This window comes from Schistocerca americana, chromosome 3 (genome assembly GCF_021461395.2).
Source record: "Schistocerca americana isolate TAMUIC-IGC-003095 chromosome 3, iqSchAmer2.1, whole genome shotgun sequence".
NCBI classification, from domain to species: Eukaryota; Metazoa; Arthropoda; class Insecta; order Orthoptera; family Acrididae; genus Schistocerca; species Schistocerca americana.
The window spans coordinates 207,195,708-207,219,793 of NC_060121.1; the positions used below are offsets into that span (position 1 = coordinate 207,195,708).

At 41.5% G+C, this 24,086-nt stretch overlaps 1 protein-coding gene across 6 annotated transcripts in view; it reads left to right on the forward strand.

The window, feature by feature from the left end:
* Nucleotides 1-23,844, forward strand: part of LOC124605323 (formin-like protein) — a 451,910-nt gene extending 428,066 nt beyond the window's left edge. For 4 of the 6 annotated variants that reach the window (XM_047136919.1, XM_047136922.1, XM_047136923.1 and 1 more), the window contains 2 exons: nt 16,347-16,463; nt 22,202-23,842. In XM_047136919.1, the coding sequence (XP_046992875.1) occupies nt 16,347-16,463; nt 22,202-22,414 (330 nt within the window). In that variant the 3' untranslated portion in view covers nt 22,415-23,842. Of the gene's footprint in view, nt 1-16,346; nt 16,464-22,201 lie in introns of all 6 variants that reach the window. The other 2 variants (XM_047136921.1, XM_047136920.1) reach the window with 2 other exon arrangements.
* The last annotated feature ends 242 nt before the right edge of the window (nt 23,845-24,086 follow it).

Sequence of the window (24,086 nt, forward strand, 5' to 3'; positions counted from 1 at the left end):
TCCCTTTTCCTTCCCCTCTTTCTTCTGTGCTGTAGCTCCCTTTGACCCCGCTAGGTCACTAGTATGTGTAACCAGTTCGTGTGGTGGGGCTGTTAGGTACCCAGGTACCCTAGATCAGTTTTTGCAGAACATCTCGTGACCCTTTTTGCGGCAGTATCAGCGTCAGCCTTCTATCCAGCTACTTTCCTCCCATGAAAGAGCAGACTGGTGTTTCCCACTTGGGTTTTACCCTTTGTTAGGTGGAATCCTGAAGTGAACATTTCACTGAATGGGTGCTTCTTCTGGCCCTCTGTTCTCATAATTCAGCTCCTGGCCCTGTTTCCATCCATAACCAATTGATTCAAAATCTCAGTCCTCCAGAACAATAATATCTCCTCCAGGTGTTTAGCTGTATTTGGCTCCAGGGCATTTTCCTCTCTCATTGGTGAGATAGTCTTATGGTTCCTGTCCTTAATCCTGGCAAGGATTCGTCATTCCGTGATAGTTACTGGCCAGTCAGCCTGACCAATTTCCTCTACAAGTTACTAGAACAGATGGTAGATCATCGGCTCAGTTGGGTCATTGAATCTGAGGACCTTTCATCTCCTTACCAGTGCACCTTTTGGGAGGGACGGTCTCCAGTTGATCATCTGCTTCAATTGGAATCTGCAGTTAGGTAGGCCTTTTCTCAGTGCTGCCACCTTTTCACAGTTTTCTTCGATCTCCATAGGGTCTAAAACACAGTTTGGCACCATCACATCCTCGTTACACTCCATGAGTGGGGTCTTCGAGGCAGGGAAAGGGCTGGCACGCAGACACACAAACATACACACAAAATTCTAGCTTTCGCAACCAAAGGTTGCTTCGTCAGGAAAGAGGGAAGGAGAGGGAAAGACGAAAGGAAGTGGGTTTTAAAGGAGAGGGTAAGGAGTCATTCCAATCCCGGGAGCGGAAAGACTTACCTTAGGGGGAAAAAAGGACAGGTATACACTCGCACACACGCACATATCCATCCACACATACAGACGCGCGCGTATACCCGTCCTTTTTTCCCCCTAAGGTAAGTCTTTCCACTCCCAGGATTGGAATGACTCCTTACCCTCTCCCTTAAAACCCACATCCTTTAGTCTTTCCCTCTCCTTCCCTCTTTCCTGACAAAGCAACCGTTGGTTGTGAAAGCTAGAATTTTGTGTGTATGTTTGTGTGTCTATCGACGTGCCAGCGCTTTCGTTTGGTAAGTCACATCATCTTTGTTACGAAAGCGCTGGTAGGTCAATAGAAACACAGACAGACACATAGGTTAAGTTTTATAATAGTGAATTAAAATTTTATTTGGACTGTGATGTAATTCACTTTAAAAAGCTTATTCTGTGCAATAACATGGATGCTGTCAAACATGGTAAGTCAGCTGCTGCACTTGGTCCTGCTGCTGTACTTCCCTTTTATGGTCAAACGACGATTGATGATAACCTGTTGGTTATGATCATTACTGATTTGAATTGTGGGGTTTTATGGAGCAGCACGGTATGTTTCCGTATCTTTCCTTTTGGGTTGGGCCGGCCGGAGTGGCCGAGCGGTTAAAGGCGCTACAGTCTGGAACCGCACGACCGCTACGGTCGCAGGTTCGAATCCTGCCTCGGGCATGGATGTGTGTGATGTCCTTAGGTTAGTTAGGTTTAAGTAGTTCTAAGTTCTAGGGGACTTATGACCACAGCAGTTGAGTCCCATAGTGCTCAGAGCCATTTGAACCATTTTTTCCTTTTGGGAAGATCCTGGCATTGTGTAGGGAAGATCCACATGGCAAAAAGAACATTATACTAGTGAGAGCTTAATTGTTATTAGCCTTATTATGACGAGATTTGTTACAACTTTGAGCTGGACAGAAGGTTGCACCAGTGGAATAAGTGCCACACAGAGGGGCATGACTGCACAGCCGCCATTGTAGTGGGTTCCGAGTCATAAGTACAGAAGTGGTGGTGTTTGTAAAAGTTTGTAAGAAGGTTTCATAGAGGACAAAGTGCCTCAAGAATATACATGATTTTTTACAAGAACCTCACCTTTTTTGGTAGTGGCAAACCTACACTCCCTGCCTTGTGATTTCGTAGAGGTCAGGAATTTACAGGGTATCGAACAATGCACATGTGGCTGCAATGCAGGTAAAGTCAGGTAGATTACAAGTCGATAAAATGCTGCTGATGTGCAGGTAAGTTACAGAGAGGACCTGCCAAGAACCCCTGTAAAGCTATCGCTAACTGTAACAGTCAGTCTAGTGGTCCAGGTGTGTTGCTACGAAGGGTTTGTCATTCATTGCTTCTCGTGTTCGGATATCAATGATTGTTCTTATTTTGTTTTTAGCCAATCAAGAGGAGTAGGGTGTTTTCCTTAAGAGAGTAGGTGGTGGTGTGATGTTAAAAGTGGAAAGGAAAGTTACTGCTCACCATATAGTGGAGATGCTGAGTCGCAGATAGGCACAACAAAGAGACTGTCACAAATTAGCTTCCGGCCAGTAAAGCCATTGTCAGAAATAGACGGCCAACACACACACTCGTGCACTCACACAAATGCAACTCTCACACACATGACTGCAGTCTCAGGCAACTGAGGCCACACTGCGATCAGCAGCACTGGTGCATGATGAGAGTGGCAACTGGTTGGGGGGGGTGAGGAGGAGACTGGGGCGGGGTGGGGGAGGGACAGTGACATGCTGTTGGAGAGTGCGGAGGGACAGGGTGGAAAGAGGGCAGTGCAACTGTGTGCAGTTAGGAGCTTATCCCCTCCCCCCCCCATCTCTCTGCTCCCTCCGTCTAACCTCCTGACTGCACACAGTTGCCCTACCCTCTTTCCACCTCGTTCCTCCATGCTCCCAGCCCCTCAGCAGGTCCGGGGATTACAATTGGCCCACGGTATTTCTGCCTGTCGTAAGAGGCAATTGAAAGGAGTCTCATACGTTTTGACCTTTCTGTGTCTGTCCCCTCTCGGGTTTGATCTCCATCTTTTCCAAATTTCTGTTGCTAGTGCGTGCCATTTGGGGAAGGATGCCTGATGTGGTGTTCTTTGTTTGTCCATCGTGCACCAAGATCTTGCATGCTACTTATTGTCATGTAGTGCGCTTTGGCACCCAACGTCTTACGGGTTGCCTACTTCTCATGCCCTGTGCCGTCTCATCCTTCATGTCCACGACAATGCTGGACCATTTCAGCACCCGAAATCCAGTGCGGCAGCCAGTCCGTCGTGGTGGGGTTGTCATTTACCTTCTTGGTGGTAGCCCCCTGACAACACAGGAATCACACTGCTGATGCCAGACCTGAGACCTCTCCCGTATACCAAGGAGTAGGTGCCCATCCTTCTGGGGCACCAGGACTCCCGGCAATGGCCATCCTGCCAGGTGGCCCTTGCTGAGGCTGGGTTGCATCTGTGGGGAGAGCCCCTGGTTGGAGTGGGTGGCATCAGGGCGGATGACCCGCAATGAAATGGGTTAAATCAAATAAAGCTGGTGGTGGCTCGGCCCAGCAGTCTCAAACCATGTCAGGAATGATTTTGATGCTGCGACCTATGATTCCCGATTGTTCCCCTCCCTGGCTATGCCTTGGGAGGACCGTTGGGTGACCAGGTCTTGAGAACCATATTTGCCTCAGTACTTAATTTGCAGCAGGACTGATGAAGAGACCTTCCAGGCAATGAAGCCCCAGTTTTTTGTCGACCATCATGAAGATAGGTTTGGGGCCATCTTGAAGATAGATTTGGAGCCATCTTGAAGATAGGTTTGGGGAAGTGGTGGCATTGTCCAAAATGCAGATTTGGAGGCCATCTTGAAGATAGGTTTGGGGAAGTGGTGGCATTCTCCAAAATGCGTAGCGGGTAGATTTTGATTCAGGGGGGCCTCCCCAGCCCAGTCGTGGGTGCTGCTCGCCCGTGACAAGCTGGATGACATCCCTGTCTCAATTACGCCCCATAGAAGCCTTAACACGGTTCAGGGAATTATTTTCCATCGTCACGTCCTTTTGCAGTCGGATGAGGAGCTCCACACCAACTTGGAGTGACGGGGTGTCCACTTTGTCGGGCACATGCATAGAGGACCAGAGATAACAGGGTTGCTACCGGTGCCTTCATCTTGGCCTTTGAGGATGACTCGTTACCTGAAAAGGTCAAAGTGATGGTTTACTGTTGCGACGTGAAAACTCATGTCCCTCCACCTATGCGATGCATCACTGTAACTCCAGCGCCACCTGCCGGGATTGCGGTCGTCCTCTGTACCCGGGCGCTCCGTGTGTGCCTCCTCCCACTTGTCAACTGTGGGAAATGCCACACACCCCCCCCCCCCCCCCCCCTGCTCACCTGACTGCCCTGTTCTCCATAAGGAGCAGTGAATAATGGAAATCAAAACCCTGGACAGATTCACCTATCAAGATGCAAAGAGGAAATACGAATGCCTTCATCCTGTTCCAATGACTGCAACATATGCTATGATAGCGACTTCGTTGCCCCTGTTGGAGATAGCTGTCCCTAGGTTTGTTAAACCTCCAGTGGACCCTCAGGGCTGCCCTGACTCTTCTCCCATGTCTGTGATGGAGGACACGGCTCCTGCCGCTCCCTGAAAGAGTGCTTGGAACATCAGAGCCTTTCATTCCATACGCACCACCCCAAATCGTACAATGCTCCATTCAGTGAGTGGGAATTCCAAAGTGCCCTAGCTGCTTGCTCTGATATGGCTCCCGGGCCGGATCGCATCCACTATCAGATGCTCAAACGCCTTTCGGGGGGGGCTGCCAACGACACCACCTAGACCTTTCCAACCGTATCTCAATGGTGTGAAAGCATTATCATACCAGTTTTGAAGCCTGGCAAGAACCCCCTGGAGGTGGACAGCTACCACCCCATTAGCCTCATCAATGTTCTGTGCAAGTTGCTCGAACACATAGTAAGCCAAAGGTTGAGTTGGCCACTTAAGCCTCAGGGCCTTCTTGCTCTGTCTCAGGGTGGGTTCCGTAAGGGCTGCTCTACCACCGATAATCTGGTCTGCCTGGAGGCTGCCATCCGTACGCCATTTGCCCGCCGTCAGCATCTGGTTGCCATCTTTTTGACATGCGGAAGGCATATGATACAACATGGCAACATCACATCAACACCACGCTTCATGGGTGGGGTCTTAGGGTCCCACTGCCGATTTTTATTCAAAATTTTCTGTCGCTTTGTTCCTTCCTTCCACGTGCAACTTGGTCCCTTCCATAGTTCCTCCCAAGTCCAGGAGATAAGGGTCCCGCAAGGCTCTGTCTTGAGTGTCTGCCTCTTTTTAGTTGCTATCAATGAGCTCGCTGCAGCTGTGGGAATGTCCATATCGGCTTCTTAGTATGCTGATGACTTTTGCTGTACTAAAATTCCACTGGCATTGCAGTTGCTGAATGGCAACTACAGGGCACTATCTGCAGGGCACAGTCTTGGGTTGTCGCGCATGCCTTCCAGTTCTCAGCCACCAAGACTTGTCATTAATTTCTGCTGGCATCACACTGTTCACCCTGAGCTGCGACTTTTATCTTGACGGCGAACCTCTTGCCATGGTGGAGTCGCATCAGTTTTTGGGCTTTCTTTTTGATACCCAGTTGACTTGGCTCCCTCTTATTCAGCAGCTGAAATAAATGTGCTGGTGGCATCTTAACGCTCCGCGTTGCTTGAGTCGCACGAGCTGAGGTGCCGATCGGTCTACCCTTCTATGACTGTATCAGGTGTTGATTCAGTCTTGTTGTGATTATGGGAGCCTGGCTTATGGTTTGACTTCACCTTCCGCGTTACGATTGCTCGACTCCATCCTTCACTGCGGAATCTGACTTGCAACTGGAGCTCTCTGCACAAGCACTGTAAACAGCATACTTGAGGAGGCTGGTGTCCCTCCATTGGGGATCCAATGCCAACGGCTACTGGGCGCTTATGCTGCACATGTTTGTAGCTTGCCCAGGCATCCAAATTACCTTGTCTTGTTCCCCAACTCGGTCATCCATCTCTCCGAACGGCGGCCCCAGTCAGGGTGTCAGATTGTGGTTTGTGCCCGGTGTCTTCTCTTTGGGCTTCAGTTTTTCCCTCTCCCACCTCTTTTCCGGGCCCATATGCATGTACCCCCGTGGTGTGTGCCCCGCCCATGCCTTCAGCTGGATTTAGCACAAGGCCCGAAAGACTCAATCCCTCCTGAGGCCCTCTGCTGACACTTTCTTTCCATGCTTGCACACGTTTCCTGGCTCTGCAATAATCTATACCAACAGTTCGATGGTTGCTGGTAGTGTTGGTTATGCCTTTATTCTTTGGGAACAATCTGAACAACGCTCATTGCTGGAGGGCTGCAGTGTTTTCACTGCAGAGCTTGTAGCCATCTCTTGTGCCCTAGAGTATATCCGCTCCTGCTCAGGTGAGTCCTTTGTTATCTGTAGTGACTCCCTGAGCAGTTTACGATTTATTGACAAGTGTTTTCCTCGCTCTCGTCTGGTGATGGGTATGCAGAAGTCCATCCATACTCTTGCCCATTGTGGCCGCTCTGTGGCTTTTGTGTGGACTCCAGGTCATGTTGGCATCCTGTCTAATGAATGTGTTGACACACTGGCCAAACAGGCTATCAGTGCACCGACCCTGGAGATTGGCCTTCCGGAATGTGATCTCCAGTCAGTATTGCGGCAGAAAGTCCTTGGTACTTGGGGTGATGAATGGTGCAACCTGCCTTCCCCCAATAAACTTCGGGCCATCAAGGAGACTACAGGTGTGTGGCGCTCCTCCTTGCAAGTCTCTCACAAGGACTCTGTTGTTCCTGCTGGCTACGCATTGGCCATACCTGGCTGACGCTTGGTCATTTATTGCGCCACGAGAACCCACCTCTATGTCACTGTGGATCATTGTTGGCAGTGGTCCACATCTTGTTGGCCTGTCCGCTTTTAACTGCGCTCAGGCAGACATTTGCGCTGCCTGACATGCTCCGTGCCCTTTTAATGGATGATGCTGCAATGGTGAGCTTAGTTGTGAGTTTTATTCGAGATTCGAGCAGGGGGATTTTATCACTCGATCTGAGGGTTTGCCTCCCCTTTTTTTTTTAAATCTGACCTTTGACCTACGGTTTTAGATTGGGGTTTTTAGTGTGTCTCTTGGTTGTTGGCTTTTCCCCCTTTTTTTTCTCATGGTCGGCCAGCCACTGTAAAACACTGTTTGCTTTTAATTCCTTTTTTCTGGTCTTTGTCTATGTCTTTCTTATACCGTGTCGTCCCTTGTCCTCTCTGTTGTTTGTTTCTCTTCTTTGTGGGTGTTTCATGGTCATGGAAAAAGGGACCGATGACCTTTGTTGTCTGGTCCCTTCAACCCCCACAAACCAACCAACCACACTCCCATGTAGCATGTCACTGTCCTCCACACCAACCCTACTCTCTCCCCCCCTCCCTCCCTACCTGCCCCAGCCTCTTCCTTACACCCATCCAGTCACCACTTCCATCATGCACCTGTGCTGCTGCTGCTCACAGTGTGGCCTTAGTTGCCTGAGACTGCAGTAGTTTGTGTGAGTTGCATTTCCGTGAGTGTGTATGTGTGTGTTTGCCATCTAATTCTGATTAAGGTCTTACTGGCTGAAAGCTAATTTGTGACAGTCTTTTTGTTGTGCCTATCTGCGACTCAGCATCTGTGCTGTATGGTGAGGAGCAACTTCCCTATTCACAATATTGTTACGTTCCATCCTGGATTTTCCCTTTGTTTGAATGTTCATGTGTGTTCGTGTGTGTGCACGCACACATGACTTTTTTATCTGAAAGGTTAAATATGTAGCAGTCTTTCATGGTGCCTGTCTGCAACTCAGTGCCTCCTCTGTGTAGTGAGTAGCAATATATTGCTTTTATTCCATCTTGGTCATTCCATTGTTTGATGTAGGTATTAGTGTCATTGGTGTTGAGAAGCAGTTGAAAAGGCTAAAATTAGCAAAGCTTCAGGGTCCAATGTATACAAAATCTGCAGCCGAGTTAGCCCATCTTTTAACCATTATCTAGCATAAAACTCACATACAAAAACCATGCCCAATAGTTGGAAGAAAGCACAGGTCACACCCATTTACAGAAATCATCCACAAAAGTACTGTCCAGTATATTTGATACCCATTTCTTGAATCTCAGCACATCCTCTGAGCTCAGACGTAATGAGGTATCGTGAACAGAAAAACCTTCTCAATGCCAGCCATCATGTATTTAAAAAACATCAATTATGTGAAACCCAACTCACACTTTTTGTTGTATGGTATCCCAAAAGCCTTTGATCTAGGTAGTCAGGTAGACACGGTATTTCTGCATTTCCAAAAAGCATTTCACTCAGGACTACACCTACTCTTACTATCAAAATTTGTGAATTGAAATTTGTGACAGGGCTGAGGATTTCTTGGTAGGGAGGACACAGCATATTATCTTGGAAAGAGTCATCAACAGATGGAGAATTAACTTTGGGTGTGAACCAGGGTGCGTGTTGTGACTCTTGTTCATGCTGTATTTCAATGACCTTACAGAGACAGTATTAATAGTAACCTCAGATTTTCTGCAGATGATGCAGTTATTGCTAATGAAATTCTGCACAGATATTTAGCGAGGTCGTGATAAGATTGCAAAGTGGTGCAAACACTGTCAACTTGGCTAGTATCCAAGGGGTACAGTTTCAAGAAGTCACATTTGGAATTGATGGGCTCGGGCTCATACCTAAGTGTAATTTTTTATAGGGATATTAAATGGAACCATCACATAGACCCACCCCTCGGAAGATCATGAGCTTTCGTGAGTGTGTCTGGTGAAGCATGGAGCCCCAGGCTATTGAAACACTTACTTCTTTTCTTGTACTACAATCTCCCATCTCAGACTATCCTTCCTTCTCTTACTCTCTACCATATGGTGACAGTCCTTGATGTTATCCTGGCTATTTAGATTCTGCTGTCTCTTCACACCATTATCCATTTACTTTTCAGTCAGAGTAATATTTGCCTCCATTTTGGGTTTGATCTACAGTTTTAAAATTTCTTACGTAGTATGGACCAACTTGGGATAATGCTTTAAATAGTACCTACTGCCTACAGTATTGAAGATCTTGTTCACACACTAATGGCCAACACTAATATATGTATTTAAAATCCAGTGTGGTAGCCAACCTCATGTGCTGGAGTCATTATGAACCCTTTCGTTAGAGCCTTTTGACAACACAGGGGTCACACTTCCGATGCCTGAGCTGCTAGCTCTCTACGCATGCCAAAGAGCAGATGCTCGTCTTCGTGTGACATGAGGACGCCTGGCACAGCCTATTGTGCCAGGTGACCTTCCCTGTGGCTGGGTGGCCTGTATAGGCAGAGCCCTTGATTGGAATAGGTGGTATAAGGGCAGACATTCCGTACATAAAATGCATTAAACTAAATTGACACATCACTGTACTGACCTGACTGCCTCTACAGATAGGCCAGGGTCCATATGCCCCAGAACAACCAGGAAATCTGGGAGAAGTATGGAGAAAATGCGGGATTTTTTTTAGAATTCTGGGAATTTGTCACTGTTTTAGTTTTCAGTTAAATTTTTATGATTTTTGACTGTTAGGAACTGATACTCGAATAAAGAATTTTACTTTAGTCCACTACTGCAGAATAATGCTAAGACAATAAAACAAGAGAATAACACCAAACTAAAACTTTGGTTGCAAGAAAATACACCATTTAAAACAACAAAATGCAGTGCGCACGCACAAGTGTCTGCCGACAGGAAAATATGTCAAAGTGTTTAGGATGAGGACTAGACAATATTTCATAACAACAAACTGCTTTCGATGAGTGTGACATTAAAACTATTTACATAAAATTTAATGACATAATAATGGCAGAATTTTTAATTATATATATATTTAAAACTATTTACATTTGGGAAAATATTGTGAATGGTGGTTTGAGAAACATTACTTTCAAAGTAAATTTCCAGTTACGCAAGATGAATTATGTTGCATGTGACAGTGTGTGATGACTTTCTTAAATCGTGAAGCATTTGACTCCCATTCATAACTTAACACATTGAGGAGCACCCACATAGAAAAAAAATGGGCCCAGAAGACCAGTCATTTATGCCATTATTTAAATTTTAGCGGCACATTTGTTTTTTTTATATCTCAAAAGGGTAACAAATTCTTTAAAAAAAAGAGGGCGGAAGAGATGCAAGCTTCAATTTTCTTGTAGCCATACTGTTTGTGTTGTAACTGAAAACATTAACTTTCCTATTACGTGTTTGCACTGCTCAACAGTGATGTTACTAGTGAGTGACTCCATCATATGTTGTGTACTCTGAATACATGCTGTTATGGGTGGGTGAGATTACATGATGTGAGCTATGACTGGCTGATAAAAGCGCATTGCAATCTAGATTTCAGTGCTTCGCGAGCTACTGTGGTGTATTTGGTGGATTTAACATTTGTACTTTTGTAACACAAAACAAAAGTGTACATGTTGCTGTGCATCAAAGATCATTCCAAAACACGTTGTTTTTTGCTGGGTTTCATTTCTGAAAGTGCCAGGAAGTTGGGAATTTCTACAGCGGTGTATAAAACCTTTAACATTCAAAGGATTGATAAGTTTTACTGCTCTGGGGGAAAGTATAGTGATATTTAACACGACAAAAGTCTATTTTCACCAAGGAAAACGTTTATTTTTACTCTGGGAAAAGTTATATTTTTAACTGGGAAATCCATTGTCCACTTACGCACCCTGCAGGTATACATATTGCTGTGCGGTCAATTATAAGACCACTGCTTTCCCTAGCCTGGCTGCCTAACAAGCCGGAAGACTGGGAACAAAACAGTTTATTCAATACTTGGTGTGTACTAGAACAGTTGAAGATACGTTTAGTTACAAAGCCAATATTTTCGTAGAAAAAATTCATAATTAATTTTCTGAGTTACACACTGGAAAAATGTGAAATGTGCTGCACATCCTCTAGCCTTCTGACGTTTGGAAAATCTTGATGGAACAACAATGATTACTGCTGCACACAAATCTTTGAATATGGTACAAGAAGCTATTTTTCACAGGGACCTACAGTTACCAATCACAAGCTACAAGCTAATTTAGCATGTTGAGGCATATACGAGGGTAAGCCAATTATTATCCGCAGTTTAGTTATATATTTGTTTATTTTGGTAGTACTGTTGTTTTACGTTGATGACCCATGCTTTGTTTATTTGTTACAATTTTCAAAGTTCCAAGCTGCTAGATTAGTTCCGTTATTGTTGCCATGCTGTTAATCATGGCTGCTTCGCTGTGTATTTGCACCAAAGAAGAGCAACATTCAGTGATCTGTTTTTTGTGGTTAGAAGGCGTATCAGGATCCGAAATTCATCAAAGTTTTTTGGTGCAGTGTGGAAACAATGCTTTGCCGCAACAGAGTGTCTACGAATGGATTGAAAAATTCTGAATTGGTTGCAAAGTGTTACGCACGATGAAGACCCCCTTGACTTGAAATCTTACAGAGCTAGCAGGAGTCTCCCAACAAATACAGTATGGATGATTTTTATCCTTCAAACAGCAAAAGAGAGGGAGACCCACTCAACACTTTCTCCTTCAAAAATGAATGATGTAGATAGTATTTGTAGTTTGTGGTTTGAAGAGACTAAGACATCAAACTGCACAGTGTCCAGTTGTCTCCTTACCTCGATCCACAACCAGAAAAAAGAGAAAAGGAAGGAAAAGTTACAAAGCAAAGTACTGATTCATCATTTCTGATGGAACTGGACCTCTCCTTGGCAGCAGAAGACTTCTTGGAGTCTACACCACCTGTGCAGGAGGCACTGGAACACTGCAGATAAACATATATCACTTTCCTATTCACTGACAACACCAACACCTTTTCAGAGATTTTTCATTGGAATTTTAGTGGCTGCTATCACCACGTGGAAGAAATTCGACAATCACAAACCATCTCACAATCCCGTCTTTTTCACTGACCCCTCCCACTTCTGTTATGCACAGTGCACTTATTAACTTGTGCACGATGTTTTTATCGTAATAGCTGTCTTGCATATTCCCCTGTCTTCCACCATTAAGCTCTCAGGTTTTCAAATCTTGTCCGATGCAGACCCCAACAGTCAGTCTTTCCTTCTCATCCCGTACCTCTCCTGTCCTTTTCCTTCACCCTTCCTCCTTCCCCTTCAACCCTTCTGCCTGAAGGAGGAGCCACTGGCTCTAAAAAATTGCCAATCACAACAGTCTTTTATGTGTGTGTTCTGCTGCCGCTTGGTGAGTAGATCTTTTATCTATCCAATTAAATAATACAAGTATCGAGATTTTTGGGAGACCATTTTCCTACTCCCAGAGGAAATAATGTGTATAACAAAAATAGGATGAACATGGAATTAACATCTGATGATTTTCGTACACTAATCAAACAAAACACCTTCAGTGAACAAGTGACTATTAACATTGCACTTGAAGCAATATCCATTAGAGTACAATTAACCATAAGGACAGTCTGCAGTGTCTACATTCCCCCGTGACCAAGATATTGCCTTCCAGAGAAACATAAGACCTAATCACACAGTTACCCCCACCTTTCATTTTATTGGGAGATTTTAATGCCTGTAACAGCGTACAGGGCAGCCGGATAAGATTTGTTGAGGATAACTGCTAGAGATTCTCAGACCTTGATCTCTGCCTAATAAATAAGGGAACCCCAACACATTTCAACACTAACTGTGGCTACTATTCTGCATGATTGGACAATGTGAAGAACTAATTTTTCATCTATGATCCAATGGAACACTCATGAGACTTTTGTGATGGTAGTAACTATTACTCATTTATTGCATTGGTTCCAGGTATATGCCACATAAATTGCTTCTGCTTCTGTGTTGGTCACTGTGAACAGCAAATTAGAATGCTTTCTCTGCTGAAGTGCAGATTACAATAAATACAGAGAAGAGCATTGACAAAGTAGTGCAAGATGCAACAGGAACAAACATTCATGCTGCGAATATGAAGTTGCTATTCTAGTCAGGTCCTCTTAGGAGCAAACCTGTTCCATGGCAGTGCAAAGAGCTTGCCAGTACCATCAGAACAACAACAAAGTGCTCTACAGAGACATGGGTACAATGCTTCTAGCAACGATTTTATTTTATTCAGTTGATCAAGGGCAAAAGCCTGTTACTTACTAAACAAAAGAACAACAGATGTTGGGAACAATGTGTCTCTTCAATGACAGTACATACTGCAGCTTCATAGGTTTGTTCCAAATAGCAGTGGATGAGTGGATTTCAAGCCACTCGTAGAATCCAGGGAGTCCTCAATGGAGAGGAAATTAACACTAGTTTCTCTGGAATTGCTGAACTATCAGCTATATATTGTGCTGCAATGTCAGCATCTAAGAACTGCCACCCTGCTTTTGCCCAACACCACCTTTTAACAGAATGTAGTACTATATCTTTTATCTCAACAGATGTGGCAACCTACAACACACCCTTTAAAGCATAGAAACTAAATAATGTTATAAAATAGTGCAGGGCCAGGACCAGATGACATCCATAATCAAATTCTTTAACACCTTGGTGAAAATAGCAAAAGCTCTGTTCTAAAAAATTTTAACAAGGTTTGGTAGGACAACTGATATCCATTGCAACTGAGAGAACACGTCACAACATCTGTACCAAAGTGAGGATAACACCCAAGAACCAGAAATAGATAGACTGATTACCCTAATAACTAGTTAGGTAAACAGTAGTAAGGATGGTTAATGCACAGCTTTAGATTCTGAAGATGTTGAACTACCACTGGTGGTCTCTTATGATAGGAGTTTTCAATTAGGGAGGCCTTTGTGCCCCACCAAAATTTGATCACAGTAATTTTTTTTATTATTAGGCATACAGTACAACATAACTACGTCACATTTTATCGACTCTGAACAAGTAGAATTTTCGAGGAAGTTTACCTGTCTTCATACAGAATTTTTAGACTCTATAGAACCAGGGTGTGCACAAACCTTAGTAACCAATGTGTACAGGAAAATGAAGTCTCACAGGGATCAGTTTTAAGTGTCACACTTTCTCCAACTGCAATAAATGGCATTGTACACAGTGGGACATTATCACACCAGCATTATATGTTGATGATCTTTGTTTATGTTATAGTTATGTATTGTTATGTACAGTAGAATGTCAATAACAGACAGCAATAAAGAAGACACAAAAGTGGGTGCAGTCCATGGGCATCGTTTCTCACCACTAAATTACACATTGTGCACTATGATAGAATACAGTCTGCCCATCCTCAACCAGAACTATACCTCGAAACCCTTCTGCTGGAATTAGTCGAATTAATCTAGCACTTCTTTCTGGTCATAAACTTACTGTTACCACAGATATGATAACTCCAGACCTGTTGCATGATGAAACTCAACACTCTGTTGCTCAGTAACAGTTCCTGGAGTGAAAATCGAACTGTTATGTTAACATTTTATGAAATGCTCATTCTATCCTGTTTCGGCTTGGGACGCATTGTTTATGTGGCAGCAGCACTGTCCATCCTAGAAATGTTAGATCCTGTCAACCACAGGGGAGTCATTTGACAACTCTAGCTTTTTGAATGAGCCCAGTCAGTAGCATTATTGGACAAGCAGGAATACTACCACTGAAAATGACACTAACAAAATGTATTTAAGTATGCAATCACGATTAATCAAATGCCAAATCATTACTGTCATCGTATTTTATTCCACAATTCAGCAACCCACTTACTCATGAACCTCAGAATGGGGCAGCCAAGAGCAATAAGATGGGAAGAGCTCTGGTGAGAACTTCCTCTGATTACCTGAATGCAGTACTGGCTCTTGCAAATGCCTTAAAGGCATATTCCCCAACAAGCAGTAAAGATGAACACCAAAGACCTCATTGTAAGACACAATTTTTATAGGAGAGAATTTTATTCAGTCTTCTAAGGATATCCACATTTTAATCTCCTTTACCTAGGCAGTTTCAGATATAATGAAAATGTTGTCTGTGCATAGGTACACAAACTGAATTCTAAATGACTTTTTGTACCAAAAGTATGCGGTATTTATACTGCAGAATTAATAGCTATCAGTAGGGTGCTACGAAACATGATGAATTTGTCAACTTAATTTCATTACATGCAGCTACTCCTTGAATGCTTTGAAACAATAGGAAAGTGCTATCCAAAACATCCATTGTCCCTGCCATCCTTGACCAACTGTACAATCTCTGCAGTACCGGGATATCCATCATTTTTCTCTGGACATGGAGTCCTTTCAGCATTCCAGGTAATGGGATGGGTAGCAAACTAGCCAAAGAAGCAATGAAGGTGGACACTCAAACTAGATATTCCAAGTATTGATGTAAGGACACACATTCCACATTGCATCCTGAAGAAATGGAATGACAAGTGACCAGCTCTTCCACAATCCAGTAAATTAAGGACAATCAAACACACCAACAAGGTCTCGCAGACTTCGCTGTGTCAAGGAGGGAAGGTGTTGCCTCACACTGTCTCAGAATCAGACATACCAAAATAAGCCGTGAGTTTATACTAAGACAGGAAGAACCTCATCTGAGGAGAAAAAAATTAACAATTTACCACATTCTTGAAGAATATAAGACTACCAAAGACTTGCAGCATCAAAAGGAATTCGGACAAAACCAAACCATACAACACAAAACAGAGAGCAGTGCAACAGCCCTCAGATATTAAAATACTGTGAAGCAGTTACTGTTTGTGCAGAATAGCTCTGTGCAGAATAGCTCTGTGCAGAATAGCTCTGTGCAGAATAGCTCATTCTAATATCTTCATGCCGCTCAGGGAGTAATGACATTTACCACAAACACTTTTGATGTGCATCCCAAAGCCAGAGTACAGTCACTGTAACATACAGAACTGAACTTTAACGGCCAAGATTTGGATTCAGATTAACTGCAAGCTAAGATGGAAAAATGTACAATTGGCTTTAGTAGGGGCAAGTTGACTTTTTAGTTTTATAAGCAGAATACTGGCCAGACACAGTGCAGATATAAATGAGAAAAACTACAGAATAGACATGCTACATATTTTTGAGTGCTTTTGTAGAGTTCAAATTTCTTTCATTTTCCCCTTTAACCTAGTAAGCAAATGCACCAATGTCATGTTGCTAGATTTGTACCAGGTGGCTGTAGTTATTATGAATGTTTTATGTAAATCCTCAGGAATCGTACATGGACTTCTTGAAATGGTATTAGAACATCTCGTCTAGGAGGGGGAAAAAAATGTTACATTACTTACAGAACCTCCCGTAGTTCCCAGATACACCTGGTGAGAGTTGTAAAAGCTATTTTTCATTAATTTCTTATGGTATTGATGACTAATCTTTCAGATTGCTGACCAGGAGAATGAGCAGAGACGTAGGCTTGAGCAGGCGGCACTGGAAGCTTTGAACAGACCACCAGAAGAGGTAGCTAAGCGCAATAAATTAAATCAGAAAAAGCAGCAGGTAGGTTGTTGCACTGTAGTTTGGGTTTTATATTATTTTTCGCTTGTATTTTGTAAAAGATTATTGCAATTTGTATGAAATGTAGAAATGGGGTAGTGCACTATTTGGCAAAAAAAGGCACTCCCCCCTGCAAGGATTAGAGGGTGTGGCACTTTCTGACAATCTTACGTCAGATCCACATGCAGCTTATTATTGTCCACCATTGTCAAAATGGCCACTTTCACCCCCCCCCCCCCCTCCCTCCCTCCCTCCCTCCCTCCCTCCCACCTTTTCACCTATTATCTTAATGTGTGGAGTGCATGCACTTTTAATTTAGTACAACTGTAAGCGGCACCCAAATCAAAATGAGGCAGACAGGAAGAGAAGTAAGTAAACTGTTAATTATCTCAGAAGTAATCGCCATAACTGTTAATAAATGAATTCCACTGAGAGACAAGACAGTCAATGCCTTTACGGAAAAATGTTTGTTTGCCTGCGAACCATGCCTGTACCCAGGTGTGCAAATTGATGGCAACAAATGTCTTCCTTCAGGGCCTGGAAGAAGAGGTGCACACCTTGGTATAATCATGCAATTGTGATTCCGTAGGCAAATATGCACATTTTTTCATGAAGGCAACTGACTGTCATGTCTCTCAGTAGGATCAGCCTATTAATAGGTATGGAAATTACTTTTGAAATAATGAACAGTTACTTAATTTTTTCCATCTGTCTTATTTTCATTTGATGCCCCCTTATACTATCCATCATCTGATTCAACAGTACCACATCAAGGATATGTTCGGTCGCAGTTGGGTAGCTTGCGAGTCCTTAACTTAAACTGTTAATTATTCTGATTGCAAAATAAAAAGTATTTTCCACTACTAAAGCTACAAACTAATATAGTTCATATGATAAAAGGCGGTGTATGTTTGGTGCAAGCTTTTGGGTGGACCGCCGATGAACTTACATGCTCTTTTAAGACAAATGTTGTTCGTTATCAGATGAGTTGCCATAATTTGTATGCACCCTCTAACAAATCTTGCTAGTGCATTGTCAGGCATATTACTTAAAGAGGAAATTAAAAGTATAATCTCAACCACTTCACATGTTGGTAATCTCTCTCTTCACACTGGTCTTCTTTCTTTATTGCCCATCCAATATTTCTGCCAATCTCACTATATGTGCACTTGGTAACATTTCCAGATTTAATTCAAATTATTAAGCTTCACCATATTTTTAAAAAGCATGTTTTGGAATAAGTTTATTGGTGAGGTTAAAGGTGAGATTAATATTCATTAGAACATTCAGCAAATGGATGCAACATTTCTAAATTGGAGACCAAATTGAAACCAGAGTCTACAGTAATCAACAACAACAAAAAAAACAGATGATAGCAGCAAAGTGATCATTTTGACTGCACAAATGTTGAATTTAGCTAAATATTCACATTTAATCATCCTAATTGGCATGAGTTTTAGGAGTACAGCTACAGTCTTTTTTTTAATTACCTGTCTCTGCTTGTTTTCATCATATCCACAAACTTGACCAGTTTTCAAATTGCAGATTAATATTAAAAATCTGCTCTATCTGTTAACAGTGCTAGGATGCAAGCAAATATTCTTGTCTGGAAAGTAAAATGTTGTTGCAAAAACTTAAAACTTTCATTCTCAGCATAACAGAAAATTTTTGATAGAAGACAATGATGTAAACGGCAGATATTAAGGTGGCATGCTATGTGGAGGGCAAAGCTACAAGAAAAGAGGTTACACACTAATTAGCTCTCAAACTTGATCAGATCACAAAGTCTGCTAGGCATTAGAATAATTTTTCTGCATTATTTACATAATATTTGTATTAGTTTTTACCTTCTAAGTGTTGTCCTAAGCATTGAAAGTGGATGATGATAAAATTGGTGTGAATTAGGCTAAAACTCAACATTCAAATAACATAAACTGTAACACCGAGAATAATCAGTTTTTGACAATATAATGTGATTGAATAGATAAAAAAATCTACTCACCAAGCGCCGGTAGGAGAACATACACACAAAAGGAGGTTGTACTTACGCAAGCTTTCGGAGCCAGTGGCTCCTTCTTCCGGCTGGAGGGTTAAAGGGGAAGGAAGAGGAGTGAAGGAAAAGGTACTGGAGAGGTTTAGAAAAAGGGGTATATTTTGGAAGAGTCACCCAGAACCGCAGGTCAAGAGAGACTTACTGGACGGGATGAGAAGGAAAGATTGATTGTTGGAGACAGCACCAGATGAGACTTTCAGGTTTTCAAATTGCGTCAGGTGTATTCCACAACAATTGGTCATTCCTTCTCCCCTGACCCTTGGCTCTGGGTGATTTTTATGAAATCTACCCCTTTTCCTAAACCTCTTCAGCCCTTTTCCTTAACCTCTTCAGCCCTTTTCCTTCACCTCTCTTCCTTCCCCTTCAATGCTTCTGCCGGAGGGAGCATTAGTGAGTAGATTCTTTGTCTAGCCAATGACATTAGAATGACATAAACTACATCATCTTCTTGAAGGTATGCTTTGCTGGTGAAATTAAGAGTTCATATCTTTCAATTAGATTAGGGAATGAGACACTAAAAGTAGAAGAAGATCAGTTTTACTATTCGGGGAGTAAAATAACTGACGATGGTCTAAGTAGAGAGGGTATGAAATGCAGAGTGGCAATAATAAGAAAAGTGTTTCTGAAAAAAAAAAAGAAAATTATAAATTTTCAACTTAGGAAGGCTCTTCAGAAAGTATGTGTGTGGAATGTACCTATGTTTAGGAGTGAAACATCCTGGTAAATAGTACAGATGAGAAGAGTGAGACCTCAGTCTCTTGCGGTCGCAAGCCTAATAAATTCTTGGTTTTCAAACTGCATCACTTTGAAGTGAATAAGAGAATTAGTTGCTATAGAAGAATGCTGAAGATTGGATGGGTTGTTTCGATATGTGATGAGAGAGTGCTGAACCAAAATGAGGAGAAAAGAAAAATTTGTTGTACAACTTGACTAAAAGAAGGGATCTGATGACAGAACGCACTTGAGGCATCAAAGAATAATCAGTTTGGTAATGTAATGTGATGGATAAGGAGTAGTTCACAAGGCTTGATCACAGTGCAGTAGTTATGCTGAGATAAGGAGGGTTGTGCAGAACAGACTAGCATGAAGACTGTATCAAACCAGGATTTGGACTGAAGATGACCAAAGACCATTCATTATTTCCTTGTGCATTTTAGTTATTAAAATGACTGTTGACAAATTTACGTGTTCCGTCTCTTATTCTATGTGGAATAAGGTACTGCCAACTTCTGAGAGAAATAACTTGTGAACATTTGTAATAAAATGTTGATTACAGTACATTTAACTTAAATACATAAATTGCATTAATTCTCAAGCAGTTAATCTGTCACTGAAAAGGTTTCTAAAAGGCACAATGTCTTTGCTTGAAAATGCCAAACCAAGAGAGAGAGATTTTTTTTTGGATAGAAGCACATAAACTGTTAACACTTACAGAACTTCATTATCGGGGCTAAAAAATAAACATATGTAGAAATATGGACATAGTTCACAATGTGTGAAAACGGAAAGCATAGACTGATGTAATTAGATTGCATAAACCTGTATATGTGGCATGTGGTTTCAGCAAAAAGGAAATGGAACTGAAATGGGGAGTAAAACTTAACCCCTTGTCATTAAGTGGCAGTCAGTGACTGGATATGACAGACAAGGTCAAAATGATATCATTCCTATAAATAGCAAAAAGTCAATTTTATAGAGGAAGAATAACAATAAATAATGCTAAATTGTTGTTGAAAGGCAACAGGAACCAATGGACAGAGTGATGCAAATGCCAACCAGATGTACACAAGAAGTCTGTGTTTGATACATGAATGGGAACACATCACAAACTTGTTTACAAAGAAGGGGAAGATCAGTATATCTTGTTAATTAGAATCAGCCAGCTGAAGTTTTGCTTAATTTGATATTAATGTGATTTTATTCCTGTGCAGCTAGTCAGATCATACAAATAATTATTTTTCACGAAGGTTTCATATTGGGTTTCTCAAATGTGGTGTATTCTTGTTGCACAATTTATTGTCACAGATGCTCCTGATTGTGAACATCAACGTAATTGTTGTGATCGGCTCTCACTGGATGCCAAACTGTACAATTAAACTTGCTGACTGTTTCACAGGCTTTTATCAAAGTGGGTAACAAAAATAAGCAGGAACTTCACTACTGTGTGTGTGTGTGTGTGTGTGTGTGTGTGTGTGTGTGTGTGTGTGTGTGTGTGTGTGTGTGCGTGTGTGCGTGTGTGCGTGTGTGCGTGTGTGTGCGTGTGTGCGTGTGTGCGCGCGCGCGCACGTGCGTGCGTGCGTGCGTGCGCCTCACATAGCAGTGAGGTTATAGTTATGTCTGAGGGTTAGGTGCAAGGGAATATTTGCATATTACAAATGTAAAGTTCTCTCTGTTGGTAGTACATAACCAATCCAGAGGACTGCATTTGTCTAAGTAATAAAAAGAGAATGTTGAGATGTTTTTATTTTTCAGTATTAAAATCCTTCAAACCATCAGGTTTGAGCTCTTAAATACACATATAGCCATGAGTCTAAATGTAACCTCATTTTTAAAAGTTTCAACACTGTTGACAACTGTAATTGCACACTAGTTTAGCTTGAAATGATTAATCTTGTACATAAGATCCTGTGACTGGTAACATCTGTTAGTACTGCGAAAGTGAGCTCACTGCTGATTTCCCACTAATTCTTTCTTCATTTTATATGGTCGTCCAGTTGCTATCTGGAGCAGTTGAATCACTTAAGAGGATGCTTTTGTGTAGGTACTCGTCTCGTGCGTTTTCTCCATGCTCTTTTGTAGTGCCTCACACTTCCTGCAGCTGTAATCTGTGTGTATGGCTGTGGAGCTATAAGGAGCAAAGAATAAGACTGGTGATTCTCAAACACTGTGTTTGTTGTCACAAGGAGTGTGGGCTAATACTAACTGCTGTATGTATATATGCATTTATATGTTACTAAAGTCCTTTTCAAAATTTGATACTAACATAGTGGTAGCGTAGTATGCATTGCTGTCACAGTCCTAGATAGTGGTCTAATATTCTTATGTGTAATAAGATTTCTTTGTCTCGTGTTTTAATTTTGTTGTTGTTGTTGTGTTTTGTCTGATTTCTCCAGTCTACCTTTCTCTTGCAGAATAATGTGTCTGTTGGTAGCTAGGTTTGAGATAAATGACTTTTGCATTAATGGTACTTAGTTGTTTTGTTTTTTCACTGCATTGCCTTTTTTCAGTAGACTGCTTTATACAGACAAGCAATAACTTCTTGCTTCAGTAAGACAATAAATGAAAAATTTTGGTTTTATGTGTGATTCATTTGCATGAGCATGTCAAGTTTTGTTAGTTGTGTTTCGATAAATGAAACTTGGGCCTGTGGGAAGATATCACTAATGGTGGAATCGTAGTTATTTGGGTACAATGCAGTAAATGTTAGCACTAATTAGCGTGAATTACTCTTTTTGTAAACACTTGAGGTCCCATACATAAGCAATGTTTTGAATTTTGCACTGCAGTTGCATTATGCCACGCTTGTATTGTGAAGTCAGTCATGGGAACAGGAAGTAAATGTCATGCACTGTACATGATAGTAAAATACTTCAGAAGATCCCTAAATGCTTCCACATTGGGCCAAGTTTCATTTTCTCACAAATACATCCCACAGGAAACAACACTTGAACCTGATGTGTCCTGACAGGAGGCTGTGATTAATGAGCTGAAGTGCAAGACGCGCTTGGTCCAAGAGAAGAAGTTACTGCAGCAGGATGAAGTGTACAATGGTGCCCTGGAAGACATTCTTTTGGGCCTAAAATCTGAACCGTACAGAAGGGCTGATGCTGTTCGACGAAGTCAGCGGAGGCGAATTGACAATAACCGGTTATCGAGGACAATGGAGGAACTAGAACTGTGATGTATAATGACTGACATGTGGTCTGAATGAAATTAATGACTACATTTATTTCTGTCTCTTTACATATTTACCCAATGTGAAGTGTACACTATTTCTCATCTCAAGAAATTCTTACAAGGCTTAGTAGTTAAAAAGCATTCCATTCTTTCTTAACTTTATGTAGAAAATATGTACAAAGGCCAGTATTAGGTGCTTGTAGGTCTTGTGAGTGCTTGGAGAAAAGTTTGACAGCATGTTTAGCAACAGCACCATTCCATTTATCACAGAAGTGATGCAAAGTAATCCAGTCCAGGCTGTTCCTATTGCCATTTTCTGTACCACCTTCTTTCATTTTTGTCATTTTCTTTATTTCAGAGAAACAGCTTGATAGTAAGTTACCAAAGTAATAGTGTCTTTAACTTAGTGAAAGTAGTTTCTGTAGTGATACTTCTTACCATGAAAACAAGACAGTTTTGTTGTATTGCTGAATTGTATCAAATACAAAGAGTGAGAAATAATGGAGGTTTTGAAAAGGACACCACTGTACTACCACCACCACCACCACCACCACCACCACCACCACTTCTGTTAATAGCAGCCGCAAGTAACGCAAATTGTGAAACTGTTTGTGTTTCCAAAATAATTCTGTTGGAAATTGTTGAAAAGCAGCACTTCTTTAAGTGGAAAGACCAACACTGTCAGCTTACATTGACTAGTGGAAGTGGCAAACTAGGCAGTGTTCTGCAGTTGGAATATCATACACACACTTATTCTTTAATCCTTGTTCAGTTTTGGAAATATGGCATGTTAATGCCATGAAGTGTAGTATTTATGATTTGATCAGAACTACTGCAAAAAATATGTTAAAATATGGCCTCAGTTATGGCCTATGGATTTCACAAGTAACAGCATTTTAATTATTTTAATTTTTTTTTTCCCAAAATAAAATTTTGATGTCTCAAAAATGACTCTTCAGCATTTAGGGAGAAATAGTAAAATGAAAACACTCTTACATTGAGACGATGCACAAGAATTAGAATAATTTTATTAAGATCTGTTTGTAGTAGTCTGACTTGCTTTTTGAAAGAAAAGATTTTTGTACCAACCCCTTCCCCTCCTTTTCAAAACTTTCAGTATAAATGGGAACACAAACCAAGAATAAGTCAGTGGTGATCTTTGTATAGTAACAGATTATTTATATAAATATATAATTCTTACACTGTGATTTTTATAAATATAAACATTGTTAATATTGTGAATATATTTTGTAAATATTGTACAGGCACATGAAGGCGTTTGTATTTCAATGACGATTGCGTAATGTGATGTTTCTTTTTTCTTTTACCAAATACAAACAAATATGTATAATATTTATATAAAATTTGTATTGTATTTTATAAACAGTGTGTTTAAAAGCCTGGTTGAGTCTTATTTTTACAGCTTTTGTAAGTGAAAAAATAAATGGACTTTTTTAAGTTGTTAAAAATTTTAAATAATGTTCTATGTAATACAGTATTTTTGAAGACTGTTTTGTATTAAAGACTTTATACAATAAATTCTTTGGGTGTTCCTGTAATATATCAGAATATGAAGAGGAACATATTTGGTGTCATATTCATAGTACAGCCACATAAAATATACTCAGGTGTGAGCTATTGGGCCATTTTCAAAACTGAGGTCTTTAAGTTACATA